Genomic DNA, 18,716 nt, shown 5'->3' with positions numbered 1-18,716 from the left:
AGGAGAAAAACCTACAACCAAGATTACTTTACCCAGCAAGGATCTCATTCAGATTTGATGGAGAAATTAAAACCTTTACAGACAAGCAAAAGCTGAGAGAGTTCAGCACCACCAAACCAGCTTTACAACAAATGCTAAAGGAACTTCTCTAGGCAAGAAACACAAGAGAAGGAAAACACCTACAATAACAAACCCAAAACATTTAAGAAAATGGGAATAGGAACATACATATCGATAATTACCTTGAATGTAAATGGATTAAATGCTCCCACCAAAAGACACAGACTGGCTGAATGGATACAAAAACAAGACCCATATATATGCTGTCTACAAGAGACCCACTTCAGACCTAGAGACACTTACAGACTGAAAGTGAGGGGATGGAAAAAGATATTCCATGCATATGGAAATCAAAAGAAAGCTGGAGTAGCAATTCTCATATCAGACAAAATAGACTTTAAAATAAAGACTATTACAAGAGACAAAGAAGGACACTATATAATGATCAAGGGATCAATCCAAGAGGAAGATATAACAATTGTAAATATTTATGCACCCAACATAGGAGCACCTCAATACATAAGGCAAATACCAACAGCCATAAAAGGGGAAATCGACAGTAACACAATCATAGTAGGGGACTTTAACACCCCACTTTCACCAATGGACAGATCATCCAAAATAAAAATAAATAAAGAAACACAAGCTTTAAATGATACATTAAACAAGATGGACTTAATTGATATTTATAGGACATTCCACCCAAAAACAACAGAATACACATTTTTCTCAAGTGCTCATGGAACATTCTCCAGGATAGATCATATCTTGGGTCACAAATCAAGCCCTGGTAAATTTAAGAAAATTGAAATCGTATCAAGTATCTTTTCTGACCACAACGCTATGAGACTAGATATCAATTACAGGAAAAGATCTGTAAAAAATACAAACACATGGAGGCTACACAATACACTACTTAATAACGAAGTGATCACTGAAGAAATCAAAGGGAAAATCAAAAAATACCTAGAAACAAATGACAATGGAGACACGACGACCCAAAACCTATGGGATGCAGCAAAAGCAGTGCTAAGAGGGAAGTTTATAGCAATACAAGCCTACATCAAGAAACAGGAAACATCTCGAATAAACAACCTAACCTTGCACCTGAAGCAATTAGAGAAAGAAGAACAAAAAAACCCCAAAGCTAGCAGAAGGAAAGAAATCATAAAGATCAAATCAGAAATAAATGAAAAAGAAATGAAGGAAACAATAGCAAAAATCAATGAAACTAAAAGCTGGTTCTTCGAGAAGATAAACAAAACTGATAAACCATTAGCCAGACTCATCAAGAGAAAAAGGGAGAAGACTCAAATCAATAGAATTAGAAATGAAAAAGGAGAAGTAACCACTGACACTGCAGAAATACAAAGGATCATGAGAGATTACTACAAGCAACTCTATGCCAATAAAATGGACAATCTGGAAGAAACGGACAGATTCTTAGAAATGCACAACCTACCGAGACTGAACCAGGAAGAAATAGAAAATATGAACAGACCAATCACAAGCACTGAAATTGAAACTGTGATTAAAAATCTTCCAACAAACAAAAGCCCAGGACCAGATGGCTTCACAGGCGAATTCTATCAAACATCTAGAGAAGAGCTAACACCTATCCTTCTCAAACTCTTCCAAAATATTGCAGAGGGAGGAACACTCCCCAACTCATTCTACGAGGCCACCATCACCCTGATACCAAAACCAGACAAAGATGTCACAAAGAAAGAAAACTACAGGCCAATATCATTGATGAACATAGATGCAAAAATCCTCAACAAAATACTAGCAAACAGAATCCAACAGCACATTAGAAGGATCATACACCATGATCAAGTGGGGTTTATCCCAGGAATGCAAGGATTCTTCAATATACGCAAATCAATCAACGTGATACATCATATTAACAAATTAAAGGAGAAAAACCATATGATCATCTCAATAGATGCAGAGAAAGCTTTCGACAAAATTCAACACCCATTTATGATAAAAGCCCTGCAGAAAGTAGGCATAGAGGGAACTTTCCTCAACATAATAAAGGCCATATATGACAAACCCACAGCCAACATTGTCCTCAATGGTGAAAAACTGAAACCATTTCCACTAAGAGCAGGAACAAGACAAGGTTGCCCACTCTCACCACTATTATTCAACATAGTTTTGGAAGTGTTAGCCACAGCAATCAGAGAAGACAAAGAGATAAAAGGAATCCAAATCGGAAAAGAAGAAGTAAAGCTGTCACTGTTTGCAGATGACATGATACTATACATAGAGAATCCTAAAACTGCTACCAGAAAACTACTAGCGCTAATCAATGAATTTGGTAAAGTAGCAGGATACAAAATTAATGCACAGAAATCTCTTGCATTCCTATATACTAATGATGAAAAATCTGAAAGTGAAATTAAGAAAACACTCCCATTTACCATTGCAACAAAAAGAATAAAATATCTAGGAATAAACCTATCTAAGGAGACAAAAGACCTCTATGCAGAAAATTATAGGACACTGATGAAAGAAATTAAAGATGATACAAATAGATGGAGAGATATACCATGTTCTTGGATTGGAAGAATCAACATTGTGAAAATGACTCTACTACCCAAAGCAATCTACAGATTCAATGCAATCCCTATCAAACTACCACTGGCATTTTTCACAGAACTAGAACAAAAATTTCACAATTTGTATGGAGACACAAAAGACCCCGAATAGCCAAAGCAATCTTGAGAACGAAAAATGGAGCTGGAGGAATCAGGCTCCCTGACCTCAGACTATATTACAAAGCTACAGTAATCAAGACAGTTTGGTACTGGCACAAAAACAGAAATATAGATCAATGGAACAGGATAGAAAGCCCAGATATAAACCCACGCACATATGGTCACCTTATCTTTGATAAAGGAGGCAAGCATATACAGTGGAGAAAAGACAGCCTCTTCAATAAGTGGTGCTGGGAAAATTGGACAGGTACATGTAAAAGTATGAAATTAGAACACTCCCTGACACCATACACAAAAATAAACTCAAAATGGATTAAAGACCTAAGTGTAAAGCCAGACACTATCAAACTCTTAGAGGAAAACATAGGCAGAACACTCTATGACATACATCACAGCAAGATCCTTTTTGACCCAGCTCCTAGAGAAATGGAAATAAAAACACAAATAAACAAATGGGACCTAATGAAACTTAAAAGCTTTTGCACAGCAAAGGAAACCATAAACAAGACAAAAAGACAACCCTCAGAATGGGAGAAAATATTTGCAAATGAAGCAACTGACAAAGGATTAATCTCCAAGATTTACAAGCAGCTCATGCAGCTCAATAACAAAAAAACAAACAATCCAATCCAAAAATGGGCAGAAGACCTAAATAGACATTTCTCCAAAGAAGATATACAGATGGCCAACAGACACATGAAAGAATGCTCAACATCATTAATCATTAGAGAAATGCAAATCAAAACTACAATGAGGTATCATCTCACACCAGTCAGAATGGCCATCATCAAAAAATCTACAAACAATAAATGCTGGAGAGGGTGTGGAGAAAAGGGAACACTCTTGCACTGTTGGTGGGAATGTAAATTGATACAGCCACTATGGAGAACAGTATGGAGGTTCCTTAAAAAACTAAAAATAGAACTACCATACAACCCAGCAATCCCACTACTGGGCATATACCCTGAGAAAACCATAATTCAAAAGGAGTCATGTACCAAAATGTTCATTGCAGCTCTATTTACAATAGCCAGGACATGGAAGCAACCTAAGTGTCCATCATCGGATGAATGGATAAAGAAGATGTGGCACATATATACAATGGAATATTACTCAGCCATAAAAAGAAATGAAATGGAGGTATTTGTAATGAGGTGGATGGAGTTAGAGTCTGTCATACAGAGTGAAGTAAGTCAGAAAGAGAAAAACAAATACAGTATGCTAACACATATATATGGAATCTAAGGAAAAAAAAAAAAGGTCATGAAGGACCTAGTGGCAAGATGGGAATAAAGACACAGACCTACTAAAGAATGGACTTGAGGATATGGGGAGGGGGAGGGGTGAGATATGACAGGGTGAGAGAGTGTCATGGACATATATACACTACCAAATGTAAAATAGATAGCTAGTGGGAAGCAGCCACATAGTACAGGGAGATCAGCTCGGTGCTTTGTGACCGCCTGGGGGGGTGGGATGGGGAGGGTGGGAGGGAGGGAGATGCGGGAGGGAGGAGATATGGGAACGTGTGTATATGTGTAGCTGATTCACTTTGTTATAAAGCAGAAACTAACACACCATTGTGAAGCAATTAGACTTCAATAAAGATGTTTAAAAAAAAAAAAAAAAGAATACCTAGGAACAAACCTAACTAGGGAGACAAAAGACCTCTATGCAGAAAACTATAAGACACTGATGAAAGAAATTAAAGATGGTATCAACAGATGTAGAGATATACCATGTTCTTGGATTGGAAGAATCAACAGTGTGAAAATGACTATACTACCCAAAGCAATCTACAGATTCAATGCAATCCCTATCAAATTACCAATGGCAATTTTTTTTACAGAACTAGAACAAAAAATCTTAAAATTTCTATGGAGACACAAAAGACCCCGAATAGCCAAAGCAGTCTTGAGGGAAAAAAACGGAGCTGGAGGAATCAGAGTCCCTGACTTCAGTCTATACTACAAAGCTACAGTAATCAAGACAATATGGTACTGGCACAGAAACAGAAATATAGATCAATGGAACAAGATAGAAAGCCCAGAGATAAACCCACGCACCTATGGTCAACTAATCTATGACAAAGGAGGCAAGGATATACAATGGAGAAAAGACAGTCTCTTCAATAAGTGGTGCTGGGAAAACTAGGCAGCTATGTGTAAAAGAATGAAATTAGAACACTTGCTAACACCATACACAAAAATAAACTCAAAATGGATTAGAGACCTATATGTAAGACCGGACACTATAAAACTCTTAGAGGAAAACATAAGAAGAACACTCTGACATAAATCACAGCAAGATCTTTTTTGATCCACCTCCTAGAGTAATGGCAATAAAAACCAAAATAAACAAATGGGACCTAATGCAAGTTAAAAGCTTTTGCAAAGCAAAGGAAACTACAAACAAGACGAAAGGCAACCCACAGAATGGGAGAAAATATTTGCAAACAAATCAACGGGGAAAGGATTAATCTCCAAAATATATAAACAGCTCATGCAGCTCAATATTAAAAAACAAACAAACCAATACAAAAATGGGCAGAAGACCTAAACAGACATTTCTCCAAAGAAGACATACAGATGGCCAAGAAGCACATGAAAAGCTGCTCAACACCACTGATTATTAGAGAAATGCAAATCAAAACTACAATGAGGTATCACCTCACACCAGTTAGAATGGGCATCTTCAGAAAATCTACAGACAACAAATGCTGGAGAGGGTGTGGAGAAAAGGGAACCCTCTTGCACTGTTGGTGGGAATGTAAATTGATACAGCCACTATGGAGAACAGTATGGAGGTTCCTTAAAAAACTAAAATTAGAATTACCATATGACCCAGCAATCCCACTACTGGGCATATACCCAGAGAAAACCATAATTCATAAAGACACAGGCACCCCAATGTTTATTGCAGCACTATTGACAATAGCCAGGTCATAGAAGCAACCTAAATGCCCATCGACAGACGAATGGATAAAGAAGATGTGGTACATATATACAATGGAATATTACTCAGTCATAAAATGGAACGATATTGGGTCATTTGTAGAGACGTGGATGAATCTAGAGACCATCATACAGAGTGAAGTAAGTCAGAAAGAGAAAAACAAATATCATATATTAATGCATATATGTGGAACCTAGAAAAATGGTACAGATGAACCAGTTTGCAGGGGAGAAACTGAGACACAGATGTAGAGAACAAATGTATGGACACCAAGGGGGGAAGCGGCCAGGCGGGGGATGTTGGTGGTGTGATGAATTGGGAGGTTGGGATTGACATACATATGCTAATATGTATAAAATGGATAACTAATAAGAACCCGCTGTATAAAAAAATAAAATTCAAAAATTCAAAAAAAAAGGATATAAAAAAAGATAAAAACAGAATGTTTTCATTACGTTTCAGTAGAGAATCGCATGTGGAAATATGGTCAAGAAGGTTTTTTTCGCTTAACTTACGTGGAACCCAAACATCAAAGCAATTAACGTAACCAAGATGGTGCAGATGATTTTCAACACTTGATTTGGATATTTTGAGTATGTCGGCTATTTCCCGAGTGGTATAACGTTGACTGTTCTCAATTATTGTTTCAATTTGATCTCTATCAACTTCCACTGGTCTACCCAACCATGGAGAAATCTCCAGCACGAAACTTCACAAACCACTTTTGACACATTCGATCAGTCACAGCACCTTCTCCATACACTGCACAAATCTTTTTTTGCGTTTCAGTTGCGTTTTTACCTTTCTTGAAATAATAAAGCATAATATTCTGTAAATGTTGCTTTTTTCCTTCCATCTTCCATATTAAAATGGCTACACAAAAATTCACCAATTTTGATGTCTTTTTTTAAATGCATGCTGATGTGACAGCTGTCACGATACAATGTAACAAAATTGTTTTGAATGAAGTGAAAGATAGCTAAGTGCTACTAGAGCCATCAAACGGAAAAAAGCGAACAAGCGTTTTGGCCCACCCAACAGAAAATGTTCCACTCCAGTGCTTGATAGTGGGGGAGACTGTGGGCAAGGGGTAGAGCTCATGGGAACTCTGTGCTCTCTGCTCCACCACGCTGTGAACCTGAAACTGCCCTAGAAAAAAGAAAACCTACTTAAAAAAAAAAAAAAAGTTAAGAGCTGTACAACGGTATACGCTTGAGTTCCTGATTTTCAGGTCCACTTCTTCTTAACCCAATAATGTCAGATTAAGCATTCAAGATCCTAAAATGAAGCTTTAAAAGTCTAAAAAGACTATATGAGACTAAAAGCCCTGACAGATGACTTCTACCAATCATTTCTACCCTTGCTAGAAAAGCTTAAACATTGGCTCTCCAAAGCCTTCTTGGTCATTTGGTTAACTAAAACAAATTCTTAGGACAAGCCTGCTCCCTGAAAAAGGCCCACAGAGAAAGGGTAATGTTAAGATACTTGCATAGCTGTGTTTCTTACCTTTCTTAGGGCACTGTACATCATATGTGATTTTATTAATGACAAGTTTAAAATCATTCATTAGCAAGATTTCCATCAAGGTTGAAGCTGCAATTTCACTGCCGTCTGAAAATGAAAAAATAAGTCCTTGTTTTACAATAGTAAGAACCATGTTTCAACATATGGAAAAACACTTGCTAATCCAGGTCTCTACAATACGGTAGTAGACATCTGTCTTTTCTGTGGGGGTGGGGGGGCTTTCCCATACCCAATACTGTTCCCACCGGGAGCAATCCTCTCTTGCTGCTCTACTGCCCATTACAGTGGACCAAGAAGAACAGGCAGGCACCCCGTCTCCCACTCTGTCGGCGGCGCTGGGACCCAGGATGACGTCCCTCGTTAGGCTGTACCTGCAGACGGTCATGCAAGGCCAGAGCAGTGGAGGTGGCGGTGGAGGGACTGTGGGTGTCGGCAGCAAAGTCCATCACGCCGTTCCCAGCCTAACCTCTCTACTCACGTCCTTCTTCGGCTCCTGCCCTCTTCTTTTTTTAAAAAAAAAATTTATTTATTTTTGGCTGCGTTGGGTGTTCGTTGCTGTGCGCAGGCTTTCTCTAGTTGCGGCGAGAGGGGGTTGCTCTTCATTGCGGTGTGCGGGCTTCTCACTGCGGTGGCTTCTCTTGTTGTGGAGCATGGGCTCTAGGCGCGCGGGCTTCAGTAGTTGTGGCACGCGGGCTTCAGTAGCTGTGACTCGCGGGGTCTAGAGTGCAGGCTCAGTAGTTGTGGCGCACGGGCTTCAGTAGCTGTGGCACGCGGGCTTCAGTAGCTGTGGCTCGTGGGCTCTAGAGTGCAGGCTCAGTAGTTGTGCCGCACGGGCTTAGTTGCTCCGCGGCAGGTGGGATCTTCCCGGACCAGGGCTCGAACCCATGTCCCCTGCATTGGCAGGCGGATTCCTAACCGCTGCGCTGCCAGGGAAGCCCTACTGCCCTCCTCTGGGCCTGGCTTTCTGCCAGTTACAGTCAGAGAGCCTGCTGACACACCCCCCTGCTTAGCCAGAGCCCATTTCGGCGGCTTGCAGCCAAATGCCTAACCGCTCTGTGGAGGCATGCGGGCAGGAACGGTTGTGGAAGCCCGCCTCTCTCTTACTTTTAGCTGCTAAGGGGGACTGATGTGCATTGACTGAAACTTGGTAGCACCGCAACCACCGCCACACAGGGCTCCCTCCCTTTCTAGCCGAGCAAAGACGACAAGAGGCAAAACTGCAAGCGGCTGGGGGTGGCAGGGAGGGCGACAAACACAGCTGAACCGAAGGAGTAAATCTGCACTTGTGCGGTGTATTTCCTAGAGGTGGAGAGATTCTAATAGTGATTTCAAACATCCCAGGAACAGTTCAGGAAAAAACAAAAATCTCTAGGAGAACGTCAGAGTCAGCGTGCTTTGCACAGCTTCTTATATAGCCCAGCTTTTGCTGTTATATTTTTGAACTTTCATGTAACCCAGGTGTTGATTCAAACTCACTGAACAATAAACAAAAAAGTGGCGCTGGTAGGGGTTTCTCTATCATTCTTCTTTCGGAACGGTCTACGTATAATTACGTGATATAGAGTCCAGGATGTATATTTTCGCCTGGCCTGGCATCGCTTAGCTGCATTCAACCGGATATACATGACAACAGTAATACTGCTAGTAAAATCAGGAAGAACCTGCTTGCCTGCCTCCTGTCTGGCTTTCAGCAGTTCTTCTGTTCCAGAAGGCAGCAAGTCAAGTCTGCACCTGGGTCTGTTCCTAGAATTTGGCTGTTTGGGTTCCTGTTCATCAGCTGGGGTGAGATCATCTTCCCAGGAATTGCCAAATAACTCAGCCCACACTGTGGGCAAAACTGTGACAAGCTTAGAACACTCTTTTCAAGCCCAAATTAAATGCAGGCAAATTCCACCCACAGAGCCTCTTTTTAAAAAGATCAGCAACACACCAAATCCTTTTATCTGACTTTGCAAGTGTCATTTAAAAATTTACATTTAAATGACTTCACACCTGCTCCTTAAAATATTATTATAAAAAGAAATCAACTGAGTATGATTTCTCAGTTGAAGTACTACATTATCCTTTATGCTAATATAGGAACAGCAAGAGATTGATGTGAAACACTTTTAAGGAGGTAACGATACAGTGATGAATTTTTCACCTATTCTTGGGCAAGTACTGATATGAACTCCAACGCAGCGTTTTCACTCAGTCCAAAGAGCCCCTTTACTCTATGATTTCTAGGGTTTTTCTTTGTGTTTTACGTTTCAAAGCTACTCCAATTATTTTTTAGAAACAAGCAGGGTACACATCAATGTTTTAACCTAATTTCAGGCAAGAACTGTGCTCAGTGCCCTTCTAAGTTCTGGGTTTGCACTTGCCTGCTCTGAGGAAGGCAGGCCCTGACCTGCAGGGAAGGCCCAGGGGGTTCAGTGTTCCTGTGACTGGGGGGAGGGGATGTCGGTCCAGTCAGGGATGAAGTATTAGGCCACTGTGGTCACAGGACTAAAACCTTCTTTCTCTGATCCTGGTTTTAGCAGGAAGAAACTCCCCTTCCGGTTAAATCCAAAGTCCTTACAATAACCTACAACAAGGCTTTCCCTAACCTGCCCTTCCCCTCCTACTTGGACCCAGCTCCCTCCCTTTTCAGTTGAGGATGGAGTTAGCTCCCACCTCAGGGCCTCTGCCTGGAGAGCTCTTCTCCCATCTACAGCTTCTCTCATCTCTTCCAGGTCTTCACCCAAATGTGACCTGAGTGAGCACCTCCCACCAACACACACAACTCCCACCCCCCATCACTCTGCTTTATTTCTGACTGTAACACTAATTATCTAACATATTATGTATTTTATTTCTTTACCTTGTTTCTTTCTCCTCTTAAAATGTAAGCTCCATAAGAACAGGAGGTTTAATCTCTGTTGTTCTTTGCTCTATCTCTAGCATCTAGAACAGTGCCTGGCATATGTTAGTGTAAAAAAATTAATACACAGAAACCTCAATTAAATAGAGTCCAAAGACCAAAAGGGGGAGTTCTCACACCCTGTGAGGACAGCAGAGCCCAACAGGAAGAAGAAAGACTCCTCTTCTTTCCCAGCAAGGACTCAGCCAATGAAAAGCCACGGACTGTTTGTTTACTATAGCCCTCCTCACTTCCTTTTCCTCTATAAAAGCGGTCTCCTTCCCTTGTCCTGCAAGTCCTCACATGTGGCTCACCATGGTCACAGACCCTGAATTGCAATTCTCTGCTGATCTGCAATAAATCCATCTTTGCTGGAGAAATATCTGGCAGTCTCTTTGTTTCAGGTCAACATTTGTTAGGTGCTCAATATTTGCTGAGTAAATAAATTCTTTAATCTCTATTTTTCCAACTTCCATGTCTACCTCTTAATTGGTTCTGAACTTGGATAGGGAAGAAGAATGTTAATTTCCTTTTCAAAATTGCAATAGTAATCATTAACTTTTAAATAAGTTTATTCTAAGTATGTAATACTACAATAAAATAACAGTGCAAATTTATTCACATATTTATATTTATAGTAGCCTCTGTATATTGGACTGGGGTAAAGAATTCTTTATTCTCTTTTAGGGGCAGGAGGACCTCCTTTTATGTCCTCAGACCATGAAAACATAAAAGCTATATCCTAAATTTTAAATGTCTATGTGATTAACCACCTCTGCTGGTATTAAACTATATATATATATATATATATATATATATATACACACACACACACACACACACACACACACACACACACATATACTTTCCTGAAAACTAATTCTGTCAAAAAACACGCTAGACCATAATAGCTTTATAACAAAGATTAATGAACTATTTGTGTATTTTAGTTATTCACTGCCTATTTCAATCATTGAGCCGGCATTTCATTTTCTAATTATTCAAATTTCTTACAGAAAATTAGATGCTAATGACTGTGTCATTAAAATTTTCTCAGAGAAAAATCTGGGGGCTAAGTTTATGAAATAGGTAACCAAAACATGCATTAAACTTATTTCATTTCTTTTTTATTCAATAGAGTTAATTTTTTTTATATTACTGATGTTCAAAAATGAAGGACTCAGTAACTGCCAACTGTTTATTATATAATGAATTAAAGAATCAATTTTCTAGAAAAGTAAAGAACCAAAACAAAGGTTCAGAAGAAGAGAAAAAGACAAAGTTGAAGAAAACATATATATACCTGCTGTGAAGATGGCAGCCGTTTTGATACCTTTATCTTCATTTTGTAGGTCCTGAAGGAATGAACCAACTGTTGATAACATTGGTTTGACTACAAATTGACAGCGCTCTTTTCTGGATGGCAAAGTAAGTGTTATCAAGGGAAGGCCATGTTTATAATTAATTGTGATTTCTGTTAAGAAAAAAAAAGATGGTAATAGAGGATGGATAAAATTTCCTTTAAAAATAACTTTTAAAATTATTATTAAAAGATTATTAACTACAAAAATTCTAGAAGGGATGACTAAATATAGAATTCATAACCCTCTGAATGCCTATAATAATTTACATCACGCCTACTGTGCCTTCATTATACTAGTTTACATATTCCCCACCATTCTATAACATTTTATTAAGCATGTATCACACTTTATTATAATTATCTGCTTAGAGTCTTCCCAGGTAAAAATTTATTGAGGGCAGAAACTGCTTCTAAGTCATCTGTACCTCCTTTGATTGTTGGAGTGGGAGTTTGCCAAGAGACATCAGAGATCTTATGGGAGCAGAAAAGGAAGGAACTGAACTCTGAGGGGGGTGGGAGGGGCAATACAAGAAAAGTCTGTTTTGCTCAAAACTCACACTTCTCACTTTATTTGGAAGACTGGAAATAAATTAGCATGGGGAATCAAAGAAGTGATAAGAAAACTTACCGTCAGATGGCACCACTGTACTATAAAGATTTGATTGATAGAATTTCAGATTTCCACACAGTTTCACACACAAAACCTGTAAGAAAAAAATGATTTTTTTTCTTTTAGGAAAAGTGGGAAAGCTGAAATAAGTGTCTGTACTAGAAGACTGTTTTAATGTTAGAAGACTGTTTTAATGTTGTATGGCAAGCATGACGAAAACTTCAGCGTCCCACACATACCCAGGTAAGCCCTTAGAGAAGCTCACTAGACCTTTCTGACTGTGTTGTCCCATATGGGAGCCACTAGTCACATGCAGCCATTTAAAGTTAAATCAGTTAAAATTAAATAACACTAAAAATTCAGTTTCTCACAGTCAGTCACCTTTGCCACATTTCAGCTGCTCTATAGCTCTGGGTCTAGTAGCTACCGTATTGGACAGCACAGAAATAGATCATTTCCATCATCACAGAAAGTTCTACTGGACGGCACTGCTGGGTCTAGAACATCTGAATGGCTACCTTACTACAGGATGTATTTCTAGGGTTTGTATTGGTGGTTTGTTTTTTTTAATTAATTAATTAATTAATTAATTAATTAATTATTTTTTTGGCTGTGTTGGGTCTTTGTTGCTGCACATGGGCTTTCTCTAGTTGCGGCGAGCAGGGGCTACTCCTCGTTGTGCTGCGCGGGCTTCTTGTTGCGGAGCACGGGCTCTAGGCGCACAGGCTCAGTGGTTGTGGCTCGCGGGCTCTAGAGCGCAGGCTCAGTAGTTGTGGCGCACAGGCTTAGTTGCTCCGCGGCACGTGGGATCTTCCCGGACCAGGGCTCGAACCCATGTCCCCTGCATTGGCAGGCGGATTCTTAACCACTGCGCCACCAGAGAAGCCCTGTATTAGATAATCATGGTAGTGGTGACAAAGACTCCCTCCTCAACCAAACTTTAGTCAGGGTCCTCTAAGCCTGACTAAGCCCCATCCTCGTGCATGTCCTCCAGGAGGCCAGCTTTAGCAAGAATGTTGTCGAGTTAGTTTAGCCAGAACCCCCCAACCCTCAGTATCCGATCAAATTCCTCATCCTCCACCATTCCCCAGGTATTATCTGATCACCCTAGTCTGTCTTCAACAAGAATCCTGCTAGGTCAGGTGAGCAAAGAATTACTCCATCCTCTTAGTATTCCCATTCACCGCCCCTCCAACTCTGCTCGTTGGATATAAATCCCCACTGTTCCCAGTTGTGAAAGGGATGAGCCCAATCTCTCCCCCCTATTACAAAACCCCACTGCAGCAGTCCCCCTGAATAAAGTCTACCTTACATTCCTTAACAAGTGTCATGAATAACTTTTTCTTTAACAGTGGTTTGGTGTGTATCCTTCCAAACTTTTTCCCATATACTGCCACCTTTACACGTGGGTTAAATTTTATGCTAGAGTTTATATAATGCTAAAGACAGTTTATAAGTCAGATTCCTAGATGCCAAAGATGATAATTCCTGCTCACAAAGTACTTATCATTTAATGTGCTGATGAAGTTTCTCTGCTACTATTATCATTTTAGAGGCAACCACTCGACAACCAGGAAGTGTTGAAAGAAGGCAGAGTGGCCAGGGAAGAACATTAGAGCTTTCCCAAGCTTCTGCGCACCTAAGAGTCACCTGGCTACCACAATACTGTCCACTGCTGAATAGACAGGGCTTGTTAAACACACATTCCTGGACTCCACCTTTACTAGATTTTTTGATCTAGTAAGTCTGAGGTAGGGGTACGGGAATTTGCTTTTTTTTTTTTTTAATGTCTGAAACATTTATATTAACATATTTCCATAGGAATTTGCATTTTTAATAAGCCCCAGGGTTATACTGAAGTTACAGGTGTGAAGGTCACCCTTTTGAGTAGCTGGGTTCTAGCAGACCCTCTGAGGCCTTCAGGGCACTATTTCTCATCTTCTGCATAGAATCATTTTGAACTCTAAATTTTAGCGCTGGGACAAGGGTTACTGCCTTCAAATGATATTCAGTATCAGGTCAAAAGATGACTCAGGCTTCTCTTTTATCACATCTTTTTCCTAAATACAATTCTAATCACTTCACACCCTGCTTAAAACCCCGGGGACTTCAACAGTTTATATAAAGTAGAAAGAACAGTGACCCCAGAGTTCTCAACTCAATTTAACCACTTAATAGCTGGAGATCACAGATAAGTCACAGGACTGTGCTTTTGTTCTCTGAAGGGTTAGGTGGGGATAACAACATCTATCTTGCAGAGCAGATATAAAAATCAAACAAACAAGGCGTCAAGCAAGTGTAAGGTATGGTCTACGCGCCTCACGTGAGCAGTACAGGCCACCTCCCTCCACAGCTCCATCACTTACTGTGCTCTTACAGCAGGAGCTTAGGCCCCAGGCAGACGAGCTGTGCGCCACCGAGGCATTAAAGTGCCGCCTTCTTTATCCACTTCCACCTAACAAACCCTGTCATTCCCTCCAGGCCCAGCTCAAAGGCCATTTCCTAAGCCTTCCTGCAGGGTCATGATGGTCGAGTGTGAAGGGCACAAGCTTTGCTATCAGAACCAAGCTGGAATCCCAGCTTCAAGGCATACCAGCTGCCATGATCTTTGACAGGCAGAGGGTTCGGGAAGAAACGGGTTGTGAGAAAAAGAAGGGGACGAGTTTGGCGGAAAGGAAAAGGAAAGGGAAAGGAAAGAAAAAGAAGCCAGGGCTATAGTTAAAAGAAGGAAAATGTCATTAATACGAGAAGATCTGCTTGAGCTTCAAAGTAAAAGGGAGGCAGAAAGGAGATGTATAATGATCACATGTTGGGGCCACTTAACAAGATCCGATTGCTTTGAGAGCTATGTCATATTTTATAGTATATATCTTTATTATTATTAACAAAACAAAGATGTAATTCACATTCAAGATTGTGTAAGTTAACATTTAAGTGACAACTCTGCTGCATGCTCAGAAACAACGTATGTATCTCCCTGTACCAAAACCAAGACAGAAACAATGTGGTAAGCAAGGCTCAAGCAAGTAGAGAGTCTGCTAAGGTTCTGGGTCCTGCAGGGAAAGTGTCTCAATGGAAAATGATGTACTGTTTACAGCACACTTTTTTTGGGTGGGAGTGGGGGGGGGGCAATGTTTTTATTTATTTATTTATTTATCTTTCTTTTTTTAATCAACTTTTTATTTTTTATTTATTTATTTTTTTTTAAATTATTTATTTATTTATTTATTTATTTTTGGCTGTGTTGGGTCTTCGTTTCTGTGCGAGGGCTTTGTCCAGTTGCGGCAAGCGGGGGCCACTCTTCATCTCTTCATCGCGGTGCGCGGGCCTCTCACTATCGCGGCCTCTCTTGTTGCGGAGCACAGGCTCCAGACGCGCAGGCTCAGTAGCTGTGGCTCACGGGCCCAGCTGCTCTGCGGCATGTGGGATCTTCCCAGACCAGGGCTCGAACCCGTGTCCCCTGCATTGGCAGGCAGACTCTCAACCACTGCGCCACCAGGGAAGCCCTAATCAACTTTTTAAATTGAAGTCTACTTGATTTACAATGTTGTTTTAATTTCTGCTGTACAGCAAAGTGATTCAGTTATACATATATATATATATACATTCCTTTTTAAAAAATTCTTTTCCATTATGGTTTATCATAGGATATTGAATATAGTTCTCTATGCTACGCAGTAGGACCCTGTTGTTTATCCATTCTATATATAATAGCTCACATCTGCTAACCCCAAACTCCCACTCCATCCCTCCCCCAACCCCCTTCCCCTTGGCAACCACCAATCTATTCTCTATGTCCGGATTCTGTTTCTGTTTCACAGATAGGTTCATTCCACATATAAGTGATATCATACGGTATTTGTCTTTCTCTTTCTGACTTACTTCACTTAGTATGATAATCTCTAGCTGTATCCATTGTTTCTGCAAACAGCATTATTTCATTTTTTATGGCTGAGTAGTATTCCACTGTGCATATGTACCACATCTTCTTTATCCATTCATCTGTTGATGGACATTTAGGTTGTTTCCATGTCTTGGCTATTGTAAATAGTGCTGCTATGAACATAGGGGTGCATGTATCTTTTTGAATTATAATTTCATCTGGATATATGCCAGGAGTGGGATTGCTGGATCATATGGTAATTCTATTTTTAGTTTTCTGAGGAACCTCCATACTGTTCTCCACAGTGGCTTTACCAACTTACATTCCCACCACCAGTGTAGGAGGGCTCCCTTTTCTCCACACCCTCTCCAGCATTTGTTATTTGTAGACTTTTTTTTTTCAGGAAAGGCATTTTATTTTAAATACAGCAGTGTGTACATGTCAATCCCAAACTCTCAATCTATCCCTTCCGCCACCCTTTCCCCTGGTAATGATAAATTTGATAATTCATTCTCTAAGTCTGTGAGTCTGTTTCTGTTTCATAGATAAGTTCATTTGTATCTTTTCTTTATTAGATTACACATATAAGCGATATCTTATGATATTTGTCTTTCTCTGTCTGACTTACTTCACTTAGTATGATAATCTCCAGGTCCATCCATTTTGCTGCAAATGGCATTATTTCATTCTTTTTAATGGCTGAGTAATATTCCATTGTATATATGCACCACACCTTCTTTACCTACTCATCTGTCAATGGACATTCAGGTTGCTTCCATGTCTCGGCTGTTGTAAACAGTGGCGATGAACATTAGGGTGCATGTATCCTTCCGAACCATGTTTTCCTCCAGACATATGCCCAAGACTGGGATTGCTGGATCATATGGTGGCTCTATTTTTAGTTTTTTAAGGAACCTCCATACTGTTCTCCATAGTGGATATACCAATTTACATTCCTACCAATAGTGTAGGAGGGTTCCCTTTTCTCCACGCCCTCTCCAGCATTTATTGTTTGCAGCTTTTTTGATGATGGCCATTCTGACTGGTGTGATGTGATATCTCACTGTAGTTTTGACTTGCATTTCTCTAATAACTAGTGATGTTAAGTATCTTTTCATGTGCCTCTTGGCCATCTGTATATCTTCTTTGGAGAAATGTCTGAGTAATATTCCACTGTATATATGTCTTTATCCATTCCTCTGTCGATGGACACTCAGGTTGTTTCCATGTCTTGACTGTCGTAAATAGTGCATAGCACTCTTTTTCAAGTTATCACATTCTAGCCCTGTTCACTGGTTTGAAGCCATTTTGGAACTACTTGTGAGCTGTAGGTAATTGACAGGTATGTCACTTTTGTCCAATCTGGCAGTGATCTAATTGACACCCCACACTAACCCAAACACCGGTTTTATCTCTACCTGCATTCATCTTAACATTCTTTTCTCCATATAAATTTGTGCTGTTTTGATTTTTCCTTTTAACTGGATATTAAATCTGCCTGGTTTCCTTCATATCATAAGAGTAAAATAAATTCTTTAATGCATGTTCATTCTTATAACTGTATGAGAGTCATATTTTTACCTTTTCGCAAAAATTATCTGTTAATAGTCCAGAACAGAAGAAGTAACTAAGAGTTTGACTCTTTTGGGGTAGGACAGACTAAAGTAGCCCATGGGAAGATCAAGCCAAGCTTTCCAGTGATTTGATGACTTGATCTGTGATATCACCAATATCACAGCAACCTCCCCAGACAGGGACCTTAAGGTGGCACTTTAAGAACCAATTCTGAGCTCTGGCCACAAAAGCCCGGTTGGAGGCAATATAAAATTACTAGCCAGAAAGGGGTGAGTACAGACTGAAAAATAAACTCCTACTTAGAGTCTGTAATCCAGAATTTTACTATATGAGAAATTAAATGCTAAGAAGGAACCAACAAATTTATTTAGACGATTTCCCTTAATTCCATTTAGGGAAAATAAAAATAAGAGAGTCATCCAAAACTGACTTTAACACAAATTATATTTAGAGTCTTCAAAGAGATAAAAAGGAGAATTAGCCTCCAGAAAATCAATAAGAAATTATGATACTAAACTGGTAGAAATAAAACAAAAATTAGTAACTTGGATCAACTAATTAGGGATTTCTATGGCAAAAATGGAGAAAATCTATATACATGTAAAAAACCCAGCTTTAATGAACTAAATAAATTCTAGACTAGATAAAGTCAATAGAAAAGAAAACTAGTGGGCTTCCCTGGTGGCGCAGTGGTTGAGAATCTGCCCGCTAATGCAGGGGGCACCGGTTCGAGCCCTGGTCTGGGAGGATCCCACATGCCGCGGAGCAACTGGGCCCGTGAGCCACAGCTACTGAGCCTGCGCGTCTGGAGCCTGTGCCCCGCAACGGGAGGGGCCGCGATAGTGAAAGGCCCGCGCACCGCGATGAAGAGCGGTCCCCGCACCGCGATGAAGAGTGGCCCCCGCTTGCCGCAACTAGAGAAAGCCCTCGCACGAACCGAAGACCCAACACAGCCAAAAATAAATAATAAATAAATAAATAAAGTAGCTAAAAAAAAAAAAAAGAAGGCAAATTGATAAAAAAAAAAAAAAAGAAAAAAAAAAGAAAAGAAAACTAGTGAATTAGACAATATTTCACCCAGGTACAACACAGAAAGATACAGAAACTTTAAACCTTTAAATAGCAATCGATCTCATACACTG

The 18,716-nt window shown here is 40.0% G+C and overlaps 1 protein-coding gene across 1 annotated transcript in view; it reads right to left on the bottom strand.

Moving 5' to 3' along the window:
* Nucleotides 1-18,716, bottom strand: part of MCUB (mitochondrial calcium uniporter dominant negative subunit beta) — a 97,890-nt gene that overhangs the window by 16,230 nt on the left and 62,944 nt on the right. The window contains 3 exon segments of the mRNA XM_036851961.1: nt 7,245-7,349; nt 11,447-11,617; nt 12,135-12,210. Of these exon segments, the coding sequence (XP_036707856.1) occupies nt 7,245-7,349; nt 11,447-11,617; nt 12,135-12,210 (352 nt within the window).

The sequence above is a fragment of the Balaenoptera musculus genome, chromosome 5 (assembly GCF_009873245.2).
Source record: "Balaenoptera musculus isolate JJ_BM4_2016_0621 chromosome 5, mBalMus1.pri.v3, whole genome shotgun sequence".
NCBI classification, from domain to species: domain Eukaryota; kingdom Metazoa; phylum Chordata; class Mammalia; order Artiodactyla; family Balaenopteridae; genus Balaenoptera; species Balaenoptera musculus.
The sequence above is the reverse complement of the archived record's forward strand: the minus strand, read 5'-3'. Positions and strand labels throughout refer to the sequence as shown.